At 53.1% G+C, this 19,086-nt stretch overlaps 2 protein-coding genes across 8 annotated transcripts in view; both read right to left on the reverse strand.

Moving 5' to 3' along the window:
- Nucleotides 1-375: 375 nt before the first annotated feature.
- LOC142039208 (progonadoliberin-2) lies at nt 376-2,336 on the reverse strand. The gene is made up of 4 exons (XM_075045672.1): nt 2,307-2,336; nt 1,210-1,349; nt 579-644; nt 376-484 (listed from the first exon to the last, which is right to left on the reverse strand). Exons 2-4 carry the CDS (start codon nt 1,345-1,347, stop codon nt 461-463), a joined length of 228 nt encoding a protein of 75 aa, XP_074901773.1. The 5' UTR covers nt 1,348-1,349; nt 2,307-2,336; the 3' UTR covers nt 376-460.
- A 2,601-nt stretch (nt 2,337-4,937) lies between these two features.
- The window catches only part of PTPRA (protein tyrosine phosphatase receptor type A), a 129,505-nt gene continuing 115,356 nt past the window's right edge, over nt 4,938-19,086 (reverse strand). For all 7 annotated transcript variants that reach the window (XM_075045840.1, XM_075046106.1, XM_075046012.1 and 4 more), the window contains 15 exons: nt 17,637-17,727; nt 17,068-17,144; nt 15,905-15,941; nt 14,520-14,617; nt 14,255-14,374; nt 13,149-13,315; nt 12,012-12,147; nt 11,093-11,242; nt 10,876-10,969; nt 9,410-9,486; nt 7,705-7,839; nt 7,187-7,312; nt 6,547-6,698; nt 6,091-6,226; nt 4,938-5,385 (listed from right to left, as the gene is read on the reverse strand). In XM_075045840.1, the coding sequence (XP_074901941.1) occupies nt 5,311-5,385; nt 6,091-6,226; nt 6,547-6,698; nt 7,187-7,312; nt 7,705-7,839; nt 9,410-9,486; nt 10,876-10,969; nt 11,093-11,242; nt 12,012-12,147; nt 13,149-13,315; nt 14,255-14,374; nt 14,520-14,617; nt 15,905-15,941; nt 17,068-17,144; nt 17,637-17,727 (1,671 nt within the window). In that variant the 3' untranslated portion in view covers nt 4,938-5,310. The remainder of the gene's footprint in view (nt 5,386-6,090; nt 6,227-6,546; nt 6,699-7,186; nt 7,313-7,704; nt 7,840-9,409; nt 9,487-10,875; nt 10,970-11,092; nt 11,243-12,011; nt 12,148-13,148; nt 13,316-14,254; nt 14,375-14,519; nt 14,618-15,904; nt 15,942-17,067; nt 17,145-17,636; nt 17,728-19,086) is intronic.

The raw sequence follows: 19,086 nt of genomic DNA on the forward strand, positions 1-19,086 counted from the left end.
AAAAGGAGACAGGACCCCCCAAAAAGGAGACAAGACCCCCCCAAAAGGAGACAGGACCCCCCAAAAAGGAGACAAGACCCCCCCAAAAGGAGACAGAACCCCCCCAAAAGGAGACAGGACCCCCCCACCCAGGACACAGCCCTCTCCGTGGGACACAGCCCCCCCCCCCCCCCAGCCAGGAAACAGCCCCTCACCTCAAAACACGGGCCCCCCCCCCGAAACACGGCTCCCCCCCCCGAAAAACAGCCCCCCCCCAAGGACACAGCCCCCCCCCACAGGACACGACCCCCCCCTCCCTCAGGACAAGACACCCCCTCCCCACAAGACATTTATTCCCCCCGAGCCCATTTATTCCTCGGCTTGGCGGGGGGGGGGTGTCAGTCGGTCCCGGGGGGGTCTGTCAGTCGGTCCCGGGGGGGTCTGTCAGTCGGTCCCGGGGGGGTCTGTCGGTGGGTGCCGCTCAGCGGCGGCGCAGCGCAGCCCCCTGTGAGGAGCGGGGCTGGGGTCGGTGGGGGTACCGGCCGTGTGCCCCCCGTGTCCGTGTCCGTGTCCGTGTCCCCCCCCCCCACTCCACTCACCAGCAACGGCTCCTCCCGCCCAGGGGGGCACGGGGGGGGGCGGCAGCGAAAGAACGGGACCGAGACCTGGGGGGGGGGGGGGTAAAAACCCACCCGGGGGGGGATATAAAACCCCCAGGATGGAGGTGGTTAATGAGGGGGGTGGATAATTTGGGGGGGGGGAATCGAGGGGGGTAAATTGGGGGGGGGGATAATCCAGAGATGAGAATTTGGGGAAGTGTAACGCGGGTGGGGGGGGAATCTGAGGGGGGGTAGTTCGGTGGGGGAGATGGTTGTGGGGGGGTGATGGGGGGGTGTAATTGGGGGGGGGGGACTCTGTGGGGAGATAGTCACGGGGGGGGTAATCTTGGGGGAGGGATAATCCAGGGAGAGGGATAATCTGGGGGGATTATAACCCGGGGGGGGGATAATTCGGGGGGGGGTTATAACGCCAGGAGCGGGGGGCTTTTACCCCGGGGGGGGGGGCTACAAACTGGGGGTTTGGGGTGTCACCCTGGGGGGGGGATAAACCCTGGGGCAGGATGGTAACCCCAGGGCAAGGGGACACGACGTGGGTGGGCATCGCCCTGGGGGGGGGATCATCGCCCTGGGGGGGGAAATCATCGCCCTAGGGGGGGCACAGGGCCCTTACCTGCAGGGCCCGGGGGGGGGCGAGGTCCCGTTTGCCCCCCGGGTACCAGCCGTGGGACCAGTGCTGGCCGGGGCAGCGGGGGACGGCGGAGGCCAGCAGCAGCAGGGCCAGCAGCAGCAGGGACCCAGGGGGTGCCATGGCTGGGGGGGGGGTGAGGACAAAGGGGTCCTTGTCCCACCGGCACCCAACACAGTGGGTGCCCTGGGGGGGCTGCTGGGGTGGGTTTGGGGGTGGAGATGTTGGAGGGGATGAGCACCCACGGGTGGTCTTTGGGGTGGGTTTGGGGATGTTGGAGGGGATGAGCACCCACGGGTGGTCTTTGGGGTGGGTTTGGGGATGTTGGAGGGGATGAGCACCCATGGGTGGTCTTTGGGGTGGGTTGGGGATGGAGAAGTTGGAGGGGATGAGCACCCACGGGTGCTGGTTTGGGGATGTTGGAGGGGATGAGCACCCACGGGTGGTCTTTGGGGTGGGTTTGGGGATGTTGGAGGGGATGAGCACCCATGGGTGGTCTTTGGGGTGGGTTTGGGGATGTTGGAGGGGATGAGCACCCATGGGTGGTCTTTGGGGTGGGTTGGGCTTGGAGATGTTGGAGGGGATGAGCACCCACGGGTGCTGGTTTGGGGATGTTGGAGGGGATGAGCACCCATGGGTGGTCTTTGGGGTGGGTTGGGCTTGGAGATGTTGGAGGGGATGAGCACCCACGGGTGCTGGTTTGGGGATGTTGGAGGGGATGAGCACCCATGGGTGGTCTTTGGGGTGGGTTGGGGATGGAGAAGTTGGAGGGGATGAGCACCCACAGGTGCTCTTTGGGGTGGGCTTGGGGATGTTGGAGGGGCTGCGCACCCACAGGTGCTGCCTGGGGTGGGCTAAGGATGGAGATGCAGTGGGTTTGACCACCCATGGGTGCTCTTTAGGGTGGGTTGGGGATGGAGATGCCAGAGGGGCTGAGCACCCATGGGTGCTGCCTGGGGTTTGGGTCCACCACAGACAGACCCCCCCGATTCGGGGCGAACAGGACCCACTCACCCACCCCAGGGTCCCCGCGTGCCCCCAGCACCCCCCCACCCAGCACCCCGCAGTCGGGGCAGCCTCACCTGGCCGGGCGGGTGACGGTGGCGGCGGTGGCCGGCTGGAGCGGTGGCCGGACCGCGCTGGGCACCGCTATTTGTAGGGTTCGCCACGGTGACGTCGGCCACCGCTCCCACGGGGGACCGTGACCACGCCGATGGCGTCGGCCTCCCTGTGCCGGCGCCTCCTTCCCCCTAAATCCCCTTGGCAATGCAGGACAGCACCCTGACACCCTTTTTTTGTCTTTTTTTTTTTGGGGGGGGGTGTGTCTGCCCTGGTGACCCTGCTCTGGCTCATCACCCAGGGCTGGGGAGGGTGGAGGGTCCGGGGACCCCCTGGGAATGGGCTCATTTCTCGATGCAGCTCCTGATGGCTTGGATCTGGATCCAGCCCCGAGGGTCCCCAGCCCCATGGACAAGATGCCCAGGAGCCGCTTTGCAGCCCCCGGGGGGATGCTCTTGGTGAAGGGGGGGCCGGGAGGGGAGCAAATTCTCTGTGCCTCAGTTTCCCCACCCAGCCCCAGCCCCAGCCCCAAATTTCACCGTTTCTTCCCCCATTTCAGGTTTATCGCCTCCGAATTGGAGCTGGATGCTGGCAACGGCCGCGCAATCCAAAGCCCCCAGCTCCGGGGGATGCGACGGAGCCCAGGAAAGGGATTTAGGCAGGATCTGGCCCCAGATTATCTCCAGCAGCTGCTCGTGCCTCTGCTATTTGCAGTCGGATGCGGCAGGATTGGGCCACAGCAGACACCATGGTGAGAGGTCGGGGCAGCTCCCCAGACCCCAAAATTCCTCCGTCCCCGCAGCGATTGTGGGAAGGAAGAAAAAAGGGGCAAAAACCTCATTAATATCATCGGGGAGCAGCCAGCGCCCAGTGGGCAGAGGCACTTGGGGTGGTCCGTGTCCATATCCGCCACCCCCCGCCCCAATCCCAGGAAATCCTGCCTGGATGGAAAAGCTAAGCTGGAAAACTGGGATACCCCGACTCATGGCATGCCTTTTCCCATGATTTCCTAGATTTCAACCCCAAGTCCCCCAAGTCTTCCCTTGGCTGGGCAGCGATGTCACCGTCCCCCAGCCCTGCCACCCCCGCCCCCCCCAACCACCGCCCGGGGTGCCCAGCCAAATCCTTGGGGTGAAATCTCCACTCCGAACCCAGTTCTCCCAGTGCCTCCAGGGGGACTGGAGCTCCCCCAGTTAACCAGGGCATGGTGCCCCCGACTGCAGGAGGACCAGGGAAGGCATCTCACCAGATGCCTCTTTATAACAAAAAACCTATTAAAATCAAGCATATTAACCTATTTTTTTTTTAATATTGAAGCGCTGCACCCCTGGGTCCTCAGGACTTCTCTCTACCCTTAGGACTTTTCTTGACCCTTTGGACTCTTCTTGTGCCCTGGCCCACCACCAGCGTTAGGGTTTCCTTACACATTTCTTCTTCTGGGAGGGGAATGATAAAAATTGGCAGTTATTTTTTGTCTCCTTTGATAAATCAAATTCATCTCCAGGATGGAAGCTCCAGCGTAAAAAAAAAAGGAAGCACCTCTAAACTTGTCTGGAGGGTGGCAAGAACATCCCCCAGGCTGGAGAAAGGTCTCCCTCAGCTTTAAAACCTGCGAGTGCTTTACCAGTGACCATTTGGAGACCTTCTTGAGGTCTTAAACCACAAGAGGGTAGGTTGAGATTGGACACGAGGAAGAAATTCTTTATGGTGAGGGTGGTGAGACAGTGGAAGAGGTTGCCCAGAGAAGTTGTGGATTCTACCTCCCTGGCAGTGTTCATGGCCAGGTTGGATGGGGCTTGGAGCAACCTGGTCTAGTGGAAGGTGTCCCTGCCCATGGCAGGGGGGTTGGAACTAGGTGATCTTTAAGGTCCCTTCCAACCCAAACCATTCTGTGATTCTATGATCTCTTGAGACGCTAGGAGAAATAATCTGAAATCTCCTCTGGCACCTAGGGATGGAGGTCCCCTGGTCCAAGGATGGAGGCAAAAACCTGCAGCACGTCGTCAATTCGAGACTGCTCAAAAATTTCTCTTTCGCTGCTGTTATAGAGCAAGAAGAGGGAAGGGTCTGGGTGGCACTTGGGAAGAGACACAATGGGTGAGAACATGGAGCTCGGACCACGTGGAGCCGCTTTCTTCTCCAGCCAGAGCCCCCAGACCCCACGCAGCAGCATCCCTCGCTGCTGGGAGCCCACCGGTACCGATCCTCCTGGAAGGGACCAGCGGGGACGGCAGGGCCACTGCAAGCATCCTCGGCTCGGGGATGCACGGGTCCCGCTCTGACCCCGATCCCTGCGGCAGGTCTAAAATCCGGCACCAAACACATGGACGTTTCCTTCAGGGAGCAAAAATCCTTTTGTTTTTCTGGGGTTTGTTTTTTGGGTTGAAATTCCAACGGTCGCTGCGATGGTCAGAGTTTCCAAACCAGCAGCACGTGGTGGCCTGACCCTGAAGGAGGAAACTTTTTTGCTTTTGATACAAAAATTGGGGTATTTATATATATATACACACACACAGAATAAGCTTTTTTTTTTTCTCCTTTTTTTTTTTAAAGAGCTGACCAGCAGAAAAATGTGAAACCATTTCCCTGCAGGTTGGGAAAAGCTTGTGCTTGTGGGGTTGTGGGTTTTTTTTTCAGATGAGATCCAGGATATCTTTTTCTTCTTTTTTTTTTTTTTTTTTAAAAAGGCTTTACTCCCTCAAGAAAAAAAAAAAAAAGGATTTACAAACAAAATAACAGCCTGTATCAACTCTCCAGAAGAGAGATGGTATGACAATATTAATCCAAACATCACGCTATTTAATTCCCCAATAAAACATTGGAAAAAAAGGAGCCAACAGTATCTGCACTAACACTTTGCTACATATAAAATCTCCAGCTAATATGAAGCTTATGGTACCAACCTCTAAAACAGTTAAGATATATACACATATTTTTTGGGGGGGTATATTAACAAACAGAATATTACAAAATATTAAAGAAGGCAACTCTTCTGTCGTTTGTTTCGGGACATGGATTTTTTTTTCTTCACTTGAAGTTGGCGTAGTCTGAGAAGGCGTCGATATATTCCTGCACCACCTTGTAGCAGAATTCGTACTGTTCCTGCGGGATTTGGGGAGAACACAGTGTTAGACCAAGAAAATCCACACACGAGACATAATTTGATGCTTCGTGGTCTGCGGCAAGCTGGGACCAGGCATGGTCAGGTGTCCTCAGCCCAGACCAAGGGCAGGAACTGGATTCTCACCCGTGAGCAGGTCCCATCTCCTTTGTGCCCCCAAAAACCAGGCTGCCCCCCCCTCCTTGCTGGGGTGCCATCAGCAGAAGAAACTCTGCTTCCCCCTTGCTCTCTGAGGTCCTATTTTGACCCCAAAAGACTTTTTTTGTAAATCCCTGCGCATCCTTGCAAACCCCTCTTGCGAGACCTCATCTAGTCCTGCCTGCTCCTCCCCTCCCTGCCACGCTGCATGCCCAAGCCCATGCCACAGCTGCTCTGGGACAGGTTTCCAGGTTCCTGGAGCCCATAAATACATGGGCTGTGGCTGAGGATGTCTCCAAGGAGGCTCCTACAGCTTGTGTCAGTGTTCAAAAGGGGCTCGATGCCTTCAGCCAGCCATGCTCCACTCTTCCAGATGACTTAACAAGAGGAAGGGGAGATACATCCTGACCCACCTCCATCCCTTACTCTATCACGGAGAGAGAAAACCTTCAATCAAGGAAGTTTTTGCTCAACATTGAGTCCTCAGCCCATTCTTGCTGAGGTCTGGGGTGGCAGGAGGAGCGTGGGGTAGGCTTAGCTGTGCTTACCAGTGTCTGCACCATATGTGGCCTCTGTAGTCTTAAACTCTTCACTGTCTGAAAGACGTCGAGAATCCCTTCTGCCTTCACCCTTTCCAGGACAGTGCTCAGCGCACAGAAGGTGCCTGTTCTTCCTGCTCCAGCACTGGCAAAAAGAAACCAGAAGGTAAAGGAAACCGTCTGTCCTGACCGTCTTGGTTTTGCTCCGGGGACAATCCATAGGGGAACCACCGGAGAACTGGAGGAGCCACCAGTCCTGTCCCAGCCTCACCCAGTTTCGCTAGGACATGCACTACAAGACTGAAGCCTCTTTGCTTAGGCGAGCAGGAAAACCCCATACCACGTCTGTCCGGGTTGCTCCTGCTCAGCCCAAGTCTTCTGAGGGACCTTTGACCATCTCCCAAGCGCCTTGTAGAGCAAGTCCCCTTGGAGGGGTGGCCCACCCCTGCTCCACCCGGGCATTACCTGCAGTGCACAGTGATCGGGTGGTTGCCAGACTGCTGTTGCTGCTTCTGCACAGCCGCGATGATGTTGATCATTCCCTTCCCATCCCCGGGGATCCCAACTTCTGGCCAGCCGTGGAAATGAAACTGCCGAATCTGTCGGCTCTTGTTTTCCTGGTGGAAAAGCACAGCTCGAGGTCAGTAAGTTGGTGGGAGACCCATACCAAGAAACCCACCAGCTCAGGGCTTTGGGAAAACCAGCGGCTTAGGAAAGCTGTCTGCTTGTGGAGGGGAGGCATTCCCGTGACACGGAGGAGGGCAGGATGTAGGGAAGGAGGAGGGAGGCCGCGTGGTGGGCACAAGGACAAGGCAGAAGGAGTACGAGGGTTGCTGGGTGGCAGCAAGGCAGAGGGGCTGCATGAGAAGCGATCAGCAGGACAGGAACCCTCAGGGGTGGGAGGTAAGCGCAGGGAACAAAGTGGAATTGCAGGGGATGGACGCTACTTTGGGATGATGGGGAGACGACGGAGCTGAAGATGCCAGAGGGAAGGTTCAGCACTTGCAAGAGGAATTGCAAAGCACCGTAAACATTAGTGAGGGTTAATGACAGCCAAACCCAAGAGCACCCAGAGCTCCCCGCAGGGAGGCGGCCAGACTCTTACCCTGGTGTTCGTTACCAGCAGGTCCCGCACCGTATAGCTCTCGCACTCCTCCTCTTTTTTCAGCTCCACAGTGATGTCTCCATAGGACACGGAGCCGTCAGACGGCCAGTACTGGGCACACTTCTCCTGAGAAAGCATTACAGGAGGAGACAGGGTGAAGACCCCATATTTTTCCCATGGGCTTGAATAGAAGAAGTCTTCTCCTGCGGCTGGCAGCTGCCCAAAACCGGGTGGGATCCCACGGGCTTGTTACGGAGAGGAGCTGCCCACTGCACCCAAAGCTGCTTTGAGAACTGAGGGTCCAGAGTTGGTTTATTGAACATCTCCCCACCCTGGGTCTAAACCCAACTGGATTCTTTGCATTAGAAGTAGAGGCCGAAACATATTTCCTGCCAGAGAAAGGGTGAAATACCACCCAACGCATGTAGCGCTGGCAGTGCCAGGGCCATCGGGAGATTTTAAGGGTCGCATGGATTTATTTTGCTGGTGCTTAAATGCAGCTATCCCTGAGTGCTTACCTGGCCTCTCTCCTCCAGCTCTGTTAGCATCACTATGGAGCAGGATTTCCACTCCCAGATCATCCTCCAGAAGTCCTCTATCGTGTGCTGCAGTGGTCCTTGGCTGGCAATATAGGAGTCCTTCTGGCGATAACCCTGCGATTTGAAAACAGGGTTAGCGGTGAATCGGCAGCGCCTGGATGCTGGCAGCAGTGGAACACTCTTGCACACAGCCGGGTTACCAAGCTCAGTTAAATTTTGGGAGCGTCATGACTGTCCATATGAAAGACCACAGCCTGGGCAGAGAAACCTGCTCTCACACTGGGCTACATCCCCACGCACGGGTGTTACACCGCTGCTTGGCAGCCGAGGTGCCATCAGCAAGCGCTTTACTGTGGTAAGACCTTTGTTTTTAAAGAAACGCAGCAGGAGGAGGATCATATCCTCTACACATGCGTTGCCTTATCCATTTGGTGAAGAAAGATTTGGGTTTCAAGCAGTCCTAAGCGATGTTGCAAAGTCTGAGTGCTGTAGCAGAGCCTTGCCTAAGCTTCAGGTACTTCAGGTATGATTTTTACTGGGGATTTCTGGAAGAAGTAAGCAAAACTAGATGGAACTAGGTGATCTTTAAGGTCCCTTCCAACCCAAACCACTCCACTATCTATGATCTATGAAAACCAGTAGTAAGTCTGATTGACTGGCTCTTCCACAACCACAAAGTGCTTCTGTTTCCAAAACCCCTCCGACGTTTCCCTGTGCCCTCGCTGCAGACTGTGACTAAAGACGCTTCGTCATTTGGAGCCTGTCATTTAAGCAAAGTTCAGCAGAGGCAGGAAATTGAATCCTCAACAAAAATTGCTTACATGACATTTAAGCTTTCTGATCTCAATGCAGAACAAGGCGGCTGCTCCCAGCTGCGTTGTGTCGGATGCTCACGCAGCCAGAGCAACCCATGGGGACCCAGCAAAGGAGATTTCAGGGAGCAATTAATTTGGCACGTTATAACTGGGAATATGCTGGTTTTACTGGTTCAACCCATGGCAGTAATTGTCCTTTGGGGGAAAACCGCCCCCTGCCATTAGGAGATGAAAATAGAGATTGGGCTAGAAAAGAGCAGGGCTCTGTCACTTAGCCAGTGCTGGCATCACTGCATGAAGATAAATACTCATACGAGATGTCTCCCTGAAGTCAACAGGATTACTCACGAGAAAAGGATGTGCAATCACTTACCTCCTCCTCAGAGTGAGGAAAGCACTTAACCTCTCTGCCTCGCCTCTTCCCGTCACCCAGACAGGTATAATGGGATTGACCTGGTTTTTCTCAAGGGTTTTGGGATCTGTGTATTGCTCCATTACCTAATCGAGTGGATGTTTTCTGACCAAATGAACAGTGCCATATAGCAATCATTTCCACAGCTATGTGCATCCGCTTCTCCAAAGCCATCATCAGAGCCCCAAGTTGCAGAAATGAGACCAGGATTCGGAGGCTCTGCTCAGGCTCCAGCTCTCCTCTCCCACCATCCGTGGGTCACAAGGAAACTATATATAGAGGGGTTTCTTGGAGAAAGAAACCAGCACCATCCAGTGACACAAAGCAAAGTCAAGTGGAAAGAGCCTTACGAAACCCAGAGAAGGAGTGTTTTGGGACAAATCCTTTCCATAGGAAGCAGTGTGAGGTAAAGAGTTTCCATTGGGAGAAAATGGAAAGAAGATTAAAGACGACTCACGTCAATGAAGGAAGCGTTTACATAGTCTGTGTTCTCTTCACCTCTCTTCACTGGAATGATTACTCGGTTGAACTCATCTGAAACAGAAGTGAAATGATCTGAGTTCTTGGGAACACCTTCAAAGCATGGCTCCTTGATAACCATGCATGGCCTTCAGCTGGGAAGTCACCAAGCTCTAGGTGAGAGGACAGAGATATGGGAAGGGGAGCCCTGTGTTTACAGCACCCGACTGGGACAAGGATGCTCAATTCTGCCTTCTGCCATGCCCTGGTTTAGGGAAGGAGAAGTGGATGCTGAGGACTCCAGGAGCAGGACCTGCTCAACACAGGGACCCCCTACACAGGGACCCCCTTCTCCCTCAAGGCAGAAAGCCTCAGCAGCATAAACCTGCTGAGAAGAAAGTCATGGCGGGGACAGGGCAGAAAGAAAGCAAGAAAGCCCTGGGGGGCAGTGTTATATTTGCCCATGAAAACCCACCTGCCCTTGACTCTGCCCTGTTCCTTCATGCTATCCTGGCTTGACCAGGGGGTTGGACCAGATGATCTCCAGAGGTCCCTTCTAACCTCAGCCGGCCTGTGACTCCACTGCTGTGGGTACAAATGCCTCTGTCGCGATAGCTCCTGAGCACTCACAGAATCACAAGGTGGTTGAGGTTGGATGGGACCTCTGGAAGTCATCTGGTCCAACCTCCCTACTCCAGCAGGGCCACCTAGAGCTGGTTGCCCAGAACCATGTCCAGACAGATTTTTAATATCTCCAAGGATGGAGACTCCACAACCTGCCTGGACAACCTGTGCCAGTGCTCAGTCACGCTCACACTCAAAATCTGTTTCCTGAGGTTCAGTGTGTGCCCATTGCCCTTCGTCCCATCACTGGGCACCACTGGAAAGAGCCTGCTGTCTTCTTTGCATCCTCCCTTCAGGTATTTTTAGACATTAGTGAGACCCCCCTGAACCTTCTCTTCTCCAGGCTGAACAGTCCCAGCTCTCTCAGCCTTTCCTCCCAGCAGAGATGCTCCAGTCCCTTCGCTGGACTCTCTCCAGTATGCCCACATCTCTCTCGTACTGGGGAGCCCAGCGTTGCACACAGTGCTCCAGGTGTGGCCTCACCAGTGCTGCGTAGAGCACCAGGATCACCTCCCTCGACCTGCTGGCAATATTTTGTCTAACGCAGCCCAGGACACCACTGGCCGCCTTTGCGGCAAGGGCACGTTTCTGGCTCACGTTCAGTTTGGTGTCCACCAGGACCCCCAGGGCCCTTCCTGCCAAGCTGTTTTCCAGCTGGGTGGCCCCCAGCACATACTGGTGCCTGGGGTTGTTCCTCCCCAGGGGCAGGACTTTGCACTTCTTGTTGAACTTCATGAGGTTCCTGGTGGCCCACTTCTCCAGCCTGACTGCTGTCCCCAAAACCACCCAGTCCCCACACCCACTGGCCGTGCTTTCCCCAGGCAGATCATCAAGTCTTACATGGAATTATCTGAAGCACCCTGTTCTTCTTCATGTTTGCCGGCAAGTTGCCCGTTCTCATCTTGTCATTCTGAATTTTGATTGAAGTGAGCTTCTGCAGAGGAAGAAATGAAAGCAGGGACAGCTTTCAGAGCCACCCAGTGCCAGGCAAGCACACGGTGGTCCCTGCAGCCCAACACCATCTGAGCGGATCCACCAGGACAAGAATGATGCTCACCTTGAACTCCTCTTCCAGCCCGTTGCTGCTGGTCCCTGGCACTTTGTTGTAGATCTTCTGAAGGTGGATCTCTAACGAGGTCACCTCCAGCTCTGTGTCACCGTAGAGATAGTGCTCCAGAAGTGCTTGGTATATAAACACATACTGCATCTGCAAGGGTTGCAGGGAGAAGCCATCAGACTCTGCATCCCGGTTCCTATGCACACGCTGGCTGCAAACCCACCACCCCACTGCCCACCCGTGCTCGCTAGGCACATGGCACCTCTCTGAGACCCCAGAAAAGTGGGTAACAAACTTTCTGCGGCTGTACAGGGACTGGGACCTTATTTGCTACACCACACAAAGCTGACATGATACAAAACTTTCTCCAAGTCTGGAAAAAAGGAGGCTGAGGGGAGACCTTATCGCTCTCTACAACTACCTGAAAGGAGGTTGTAGCAAGGTGGGGGTCAGTCTCTTCTCCCAAGTAACTAGCAATAAGACAAGAGGAAATGGCCTCAAGTTGTGCCAGGGAAGGTTTACATTGGACATTAGGAAAAATTTTTTCAGCGAAAGGGTCATCAAGCATCAGCACAGGCTGCCCAGGGAAGTGGTGGAGTCCCCATCCCTGGAGGTATTTAAAAGACGGGTAGATGTGGTGCTTAGGGACGGGGTTTAGTGGTGGGCTTGGCAGTGTTAGGTTAATGGTTGGACTTGATGATCTTAAGGGTCTTTTCCAACCTAAACGATTCTATGATTCTATGAAGGGGAGTAAAAAGAGCAGGACCCAGTGAAAGGCTCACTTGATGCAGCATCCTTCCAAAACGAGGGATCATGCTCAGCCCTCACGTAGGTTTCACTGCAGGCCAGGGACTGACTGCACGAAGGAAATCTAACTCCAATGAACAAAGTCCAAAGGAAACTGCAGCAGAACACTTACATCTGTCTGTACCATCTGGCAGCGCTGAGCCCGGATCCGGCTCACGAAGCCGTATACGTCCACCTTCCTCTCTGCGTGCATCATGTCCAGCATGGCATCGATGACGATAAAAGTGCCCGTGCGTCCTACGCCAGCACTGAAAGAGCAGAAGGGACAAGCAGTCAGTGCAGCAGTGTTGGGGTCCTTTGTAGAGTGGCCGGGAGCGAGCCAGACGCTTCCCAGCAGTGAGTAAATAGCAAAATCTGTTTTGGAGATGAGAGAGGTCCTCAGCCTGGTGTTCACTGTCGCCTGGGTTTTGCAGAGAGATGTGCACAGCATCTCCAGCAACCATCGCAACTGGAGTGCATGAAGGCACCAAGCAGGGTGAGCCAAAGCGAAACCTGAGCCAGTTACGGCTTCCAGAGTCTCATGGGCTGCCTGATCCTACCAGCTGCCTGCTGCTCCTTCCAGTCACCCTCCATCACTTGAAGGTGAGCCTGAGGGGAAGCCTTGTTTCTATGCTGGTATCTTAACCATTAAGAAGAAGAAAGAAGAGGCCAGCAGACATTATGGAAAGACAAAGCTCTTTTATCAGCTGCCTCCTGAGAAGAAAGCTGGAAAGGTTGACTTGGGAGACTGCAAATGTGAGCATCATCTCTGCCTTTAACCATGAGGCCTTCCCTTATTGAAATATGGACAGCTTCTGTGGCTCCCCCAGGCTTGCTGCTGTGCCTGAAACCACTCCACATGAGGTGAATCACTGTGGTCCCCATTCCCAGGCATGCTGTCAGTTGAGTACTGCCTTCTCGCAACAAGGGATATTGGCCTCTTGTGCCCAGGGCAGTGGGGAGATGCCAAGGGAGACGCCACCAATGCCCAGCAGTGGTGTTAAGGTTGGCTCACTCGGCATCCAGCTAACCCAAGCAACCACTCAACTTGAGTTGTAAAACCATCACATTGCTGATTCCAAGAAGTTCCTTCAATTCAGATGCATTTTTTTTTAACATTCCCATGTGGAACATTCCTATTTAACATGGGAAAGTTAAACAAAAACAACAAAAAAAGGCCTAACTGAAAAAAAATCCTTTTAGTATTTAAATAAGAGACGCTTTCCAAGTGACCCAGGAGAGGCAGAGGTCAGCCGTGACCAGGACGTACCTGCAGTGCACTACTATTGCCCCTGCGTATTGGGGATTACAAGTCTTCACCTTCTTCAAGAACTTCAGCATCCCGATGGGGGTGAAGGGGACCCCAAAGTCAGGCCAGCTGGTGAAGTGGAACTGAGTCACCAGGCGCTGAGGCTTCTTGTTCGTGACGTCGCCGACCTGAAGGGGAAACGTGTATTCAGGTTAATGATAAATACTCAGATTTGCCTTCTTTCCCTAAAAGCAAGGGCAGAGAAGGAGCTACAGCCCCAAGACTGAGCTGGCATCCAGAAGCCAAAAGGGCACAGGCCCAGGCTCCGGGGCCAAATTAGTCTCTAAAAGCATGACATTTTACTTGCCCAGCGTCACATCCCACATCCTAGGGATGAGAAATGCCAGCCTGGCCTCGGCTGTGGCTCCAATCTGGCAGAAGCTGCTGTATTTCATTCCCAGCCAGCTCAAACAGAAGCTGCTGCTCCATCTTTTCCCACACCTCTGCTCACAGCATCCTCAATTAAAGGCAGGGGAGGAAACCACCCTTGTCCAGGGTATTGGAGTGAAGGGCGAGGCTCAGGAGAACCCCACTTAGGGTCCAGACAGATTTTCAATTGCCAGCTCTTCCTTGCCGGCCTCCGAGAGCAGCAGGAAAACAAACAGAGCGACTAAAGCATCCAGAGCCTCCTTGGAGGATGAGAAAACGTAGCGACAGATGGGAAAGCAATCAAAAGCAACGCATATGGCGCTGGATTTTGTCTCAGCTCATGGGATAAATGTGATTATTTGCAGGCGTTAAGTGTCTGTGGGTGACAGCAGGAACTGATACTGGTAACAGCAAGTGCTGGAGTGTTAGAGGACTGAATTTCAGCCTTCATATCTATCACCTTCCCTGCTCTCAGTACAGCCATGCTGGTACCTGCTGGGAAAGGCTCCCAGGTGTTTAAAGTGAGTAAAATCTTAATAGCTCTGGTTAAAAATGGATGCTGGGGTCATTTCATCCCAGCTCTGCTCTCACAGCACCTCAGAGGAGTCGAGGACCATGCCAGCACCTGTCGGATGCCCAGCGCAGAGAGGGGAGGGATGGGATGGGATGGGATGGGATGGAGATGCGAGCCCCGGCACCTGCTGGATGCAGAACTTCCGCACAGTGTAATCCACCAGGACGGTCACATCCTCCACGGACACTCGGATGTTCCCGTATGTCCAGCAGCCCTGATCCGGCCAGTACTGAGCACACTTACACTGCAGGGAGAGAAAACAGGCGCAGGTGAGCTCTGGTCCCTCAGAAGCCTGGGACCAGCTCCAAGACATGCCCATGGGCATGAGATGTGACAGATTCAGAGAAAGTTGGGTTAGATACCAGCCCATGAAGCCTTCTGGCACCTACCTCTTTCCTCTCTTTCAGGTTGGTCACCATGACAATTGTCGCTGTGTTTTGCTCCCAAATCATCCTCCAAAAATCGTTCACGGTTTCTTCCTTTGGTCCTAAGGGGAAGGTAAAAAGAAATGTGGTCTTTGGGATCAACCCCTCAAGCACTGAGACCAAAACCCAGTGTGTGAAGTCACACATCGTGGATGATGCAACACATTTTTTGCCAATAGATGTCAGCACAGGAGGTGTTTTGGTGTCCAGGAATGTTGGCTAACCCAAGGAACAATCCTATCACACATGAGCTGGGTTTTTTTGATATGTTTTATGATGAAGAATTCAATTTTTAGCCCAAGAAGGGGAAATTGGACAAATGGAGCATGAAAGCGACTTGCCCAAGGTCACTCAGGGAAATTGTGGCCATTGCAAGTAGCTTGCAGAAGTCCTGTCCCCGAGCCTTGTGTTTTAACCACGGGATCCCATTTCAATATAGCACAAGAATAGTTACCTGCTGCCTGCCAGACAAGGAGCTGACTCAGCCTAGACCTCCCCTGCCAAGCCTGAGGCTAAGGGCGAGCCAAGAGAATAGCAGAGCCAAAGCTTTACCCCAGCCTGGTACCGCTGATGGACCTGATCCAGCCTTCCTTCCTCAGCAAGAGCCAGGCAAACTGGCAGGCAATGTCCTAAGCCACTTGCAAGTCAAGAGTGGAAATGCGAAACACCTCCCATGGGCAGGTAACCCCCTTTTGCTGACATGAACCTCCCTGCGAGTAGGCATCTTGGTTTTAGGGACGTGTCTGGACCGGTACAAGGAAAGCAAGAGAGCTGGACGGCTACGGATGGTGCATGCAAGCTGGTGATGCACTGTCTGGGGGCAGCTGAGCTTGGGAAGACTCGTGATGCTTTTTGCTCTCAATAGCTGATAGTCCTGCCTCCCCTCTGAAGACCACAGGGAAATTTCTCTTCAAAGGCACAAGCCCATGTTCTTGTCTGCTGAGGCTTAAAAAGGAGGAGAAATGAAAACAGATCAGCATGGTGCTCTCTGTAATAAAAGATTAGGGGAATTTAATTAAGCAGCTCACTGGCAGTATTTCCAGAGATCATGACCACCTGCAGCTGTGGGCCAGGGTGGAAGGACAAGGCTCAGGGAAGAAAGGCTTTGACACCCTCCAGCAATCGTTATTGCACAAGTAGGGCTTCTCTTCTTCCCCCAACACATCCGGCACCGATCTTTGACCAGTAAAACTATTTTTGGAAAAAACTGTGGACCAACTAAGCCTCCTTTTGACCAGGAGAGCTCGACAAGGCGCTGTGCTGTGGTTAGACTGGCACAGATTCACAGAGCAGAAGGACCCCAGCCCAGCTGCAACCAGACAGAGCTACAGGAATAACCGAGCATTTACCTTGTGCAGCAATGAACTTGTTTTTCTCTTGGTACCCCTATAGAGTAAAGGAGAAAAAGGAAGACAAATGAAAGCTGAATTTTTTTTCTAACACAAGAGTCATGAAATGCATCTGCATCACGAATAAACAGAGCCATCACCTGCTCTGTTGCTCAATGCCCGCTGTGCAGCAAAGGGGCTGCAGCCTCCAAGGGGAGAAACAGCACTGACAGCAGGGCAGAAATAATGGAAAATCCTTGTGCAAAGAGTTCTTGCCCCAGAGCAACACTCCCCACGCTCATGTAATGTGGGAATGACCCCACTTGTTGACACAGGGCGCTAATGAACTGGTAACTCACAGCCCTTCTGCTGGGATCAGACCCTGCATCCAGAGCATCACATGAAAATCAGCATTAATCTTTGGGAGATGGGGCTGTTGAACTCATGGGGATTGATTTTGTGTATTTCTTAATGGATATTATTTATTGGCAAAGAAAGTAAAAAGCTCTTTTGGGTCTTGCTTTTCTTCACCTGCCTCTATCCCTCTCAAAGTCTACTTCTTCATATTACCCTTCCAATTTATTTGAGCTATATGGCGATAATCATATAGGACCCATCTCCACCCAGAAGCAGAGCAGGGCAATGTTGCTTCTATTTCAGTTGGGTTGCTTGATTTCTTTTTCATCTCCTTCCCACATCCAGTCCTGCAAGCTGGGAAGTACCGATGATTAACCAGCCACACCACTCAACAGCCATTCATCAGAAATCCCCAAATCCTGCAGGAATGGCTTGGCTTTGCAGCACCCTAAGGAGTGTAAGTGTGGAAAAGAGAGGTGGGAAGAGATGTGACCATGGCAAAACAGCTGAGCAAGGGCAGAGATACAGCCAGAATTTATGAGTCCCAGCTCTCAGCCTCTTATTCCAACCACTTTTGTCTGGGCTCATGACATTGAGCAGAGCACAGTGAGCTCTACCATGGCCACACAAAGGTTACAAGTTCAAAAAGCAGCATCATTTATTGCTCTGGAGGACGTGGGGAGATGTTAACACAGGAGGTAGTCTCTTAACCATCCTCTCCCAGGCACGAGTCACACGCCATAAAAGCTCCACACTCCTGGTGGGACCAGGCACCGCTGGCCAGGGCACAGCTGGTGGGGATTTCCCCTTCAAATTACAAAACTCACATTAATGAAGGAGGCGTTGATATAGTCGGAGTCAGGAACCCCTTCAACAGGAGTCAGGTGAACCCTGGAATGATCATCTGGAGGAAAATTAAGACTCTGCATTAAAACCAACTCCCTCCACGTAGCTGAAATCTGGCGTACCGAGAAAGCTGGGTGTTGGAGTGAAGCCCGGGCTTGCTGACTCCCCTGCACACACAAACACCTTTATGGCCCCAAATTCTTCTCGCTTAAGCCCGGAGAGGTGCTAGACCTCGCCCAAGGAAGTTTTTCTTCTGCAGAGCGCACACGTTTGAGGAAGCCCCTGAGCCAGCCTGCTGCCCCACACCACCTGGCAAAGAGCCGGCTGTCTTGGCATTTCCCATCCATTTTTCACTTTCCACAGCTTCCCAGCCACTGATGGCTCCAGGGAGCTCCTCCTCAAGGTATCTAAAGCTAAAGCAGATGCAGCCACCCATGTGGGAGGTGAAATGACCTCAATCATGTCCTTGCCCATCCCAAAAACAGGAATGGGGAGCCCTGGCAGGAGCACTGGCCGTGTCTCCCCCTGCCCAACCAGCTCCGATACCTACAGGGCAAAATGTTCACGTATCTGTTCTTCTCCTTATTCTCCTCCTTGGAAGCAGCTTCGCACGTGGCCTGTATAGGACATGCTGGGAGAGCCTGCAATGGCAGAAAAGGGGGTTTTCCATGATGTTCTTACTCACAGCATGGCTGTAACTACAAAACAACCGGTGTGTCGGTGCATGCTGCATCCGAGCATCCTGCCCCTTTGGACATGTTCCCACCACCCACACCCCTCAATTCCATCCCAGCACCAGTTCCTCCTTCCCACCGAGCTCAAGGTGACCATTTAAATAGCCTGGCCTGGACGGGAGAGAGCAAATCCCTTCCGAAACGTGTATCTGGAATCTCACAACCCATGAACACGAGGTGGCAGCAAAGCCTCCGACATCAAACCCACCAGCCCAGGGATCAAGGAGCTCATTTCTTCCCACGGAGGTTCCTGCTGAGATTTCCTCCGTTAACAGTCATGCTAATGGTGACCCGAATAAAGCCCCCATTGCCAGAGCGCACCCAGCGATGGGAAGGAGCACCCATGCAGGGAGTTATTCTTCATCCAGCAGTGCCGGGGACCTTTGGGTTGGGGAGTGCTGGGGTCACAGGCGATGCTGTCCCGGTAACAGCAGCTGGGTTTCACACTCGAGCAGAGGAGGTGCTTCCCCAGCACCGTTATTCCACATCCTCTTTGAATAGCGAAGAGGATGAAAACGTATTGGAGATATTCACCATCCCTTCCTCCATCTGACAGGACAGACGTGCTTTGGCAACGGAAGTCTTCAGGGCAATTGAGTATTTATAACCTGAAAAATCCCCTTCCGCGGGCATTCATTGCACCTATTTAGTTTCATCGAAGCGCAGCCAGGAAGGGTATCAAGTTGTGCAACAGCTGGAGAAAGTCGAGTGGCTTTTTTTTTAATCTTCTCATTGTCCTCATATTGCCATATCACGCCTTGGACCTAAGGCTTTATGTATTTGCAAATGGCACCTTTGCAGTGCAGACGACCAGACGAACAATGGGTTTTCTTTCACTAATTAGGCTGGTGGAGAATCCAGGTAGTTCAGCAGCTCCTACATTACATGCTGTGATACTCCAGCCTGTTATTTAACTTTGTCCCCTACCTCAGTACTGCTCTGCCTATTTTTGTATTGCTTAGGTGAAACAGGTTTATCGTCACAAGAAGTTGCAGAGCTCAGCAACATCAAGAAAAGGTTGTAGCCATCTCAGAAGAGATGCTCTGGCATCATGGGATAAGCACAATACCTGAATTACTACTCACTGCTGAAGGTCAACTGTTGTCCTATAAATGGCCATCATTCTGTTTCAGGGTTAACAGCTCATTGAAATAGATGGGGTCATTTCTGTTTCTCTGTCAGAGCTCATTTTGGCTGCTTGTGGATTTAAGACAAGGACACGGCACACCTTCACACACCACTCATGTTGGTAGTGCTTCCCTTGTA

The sequence above is a fragment of the Buteo buteo genome, chromosome 1 (assembly GCF_964188355.1).
Source record: "Buteo buteo chromosome 1, bButBut1.hap1.1, whole genome shotgun sequence".
NCBI classification, from domain to species: domain Eukaryota; kingdom Metazoa; phylum Chordata; class Aves; order Accipitriformes; family Accipitridae; genus Buteo; species Buteo buteo.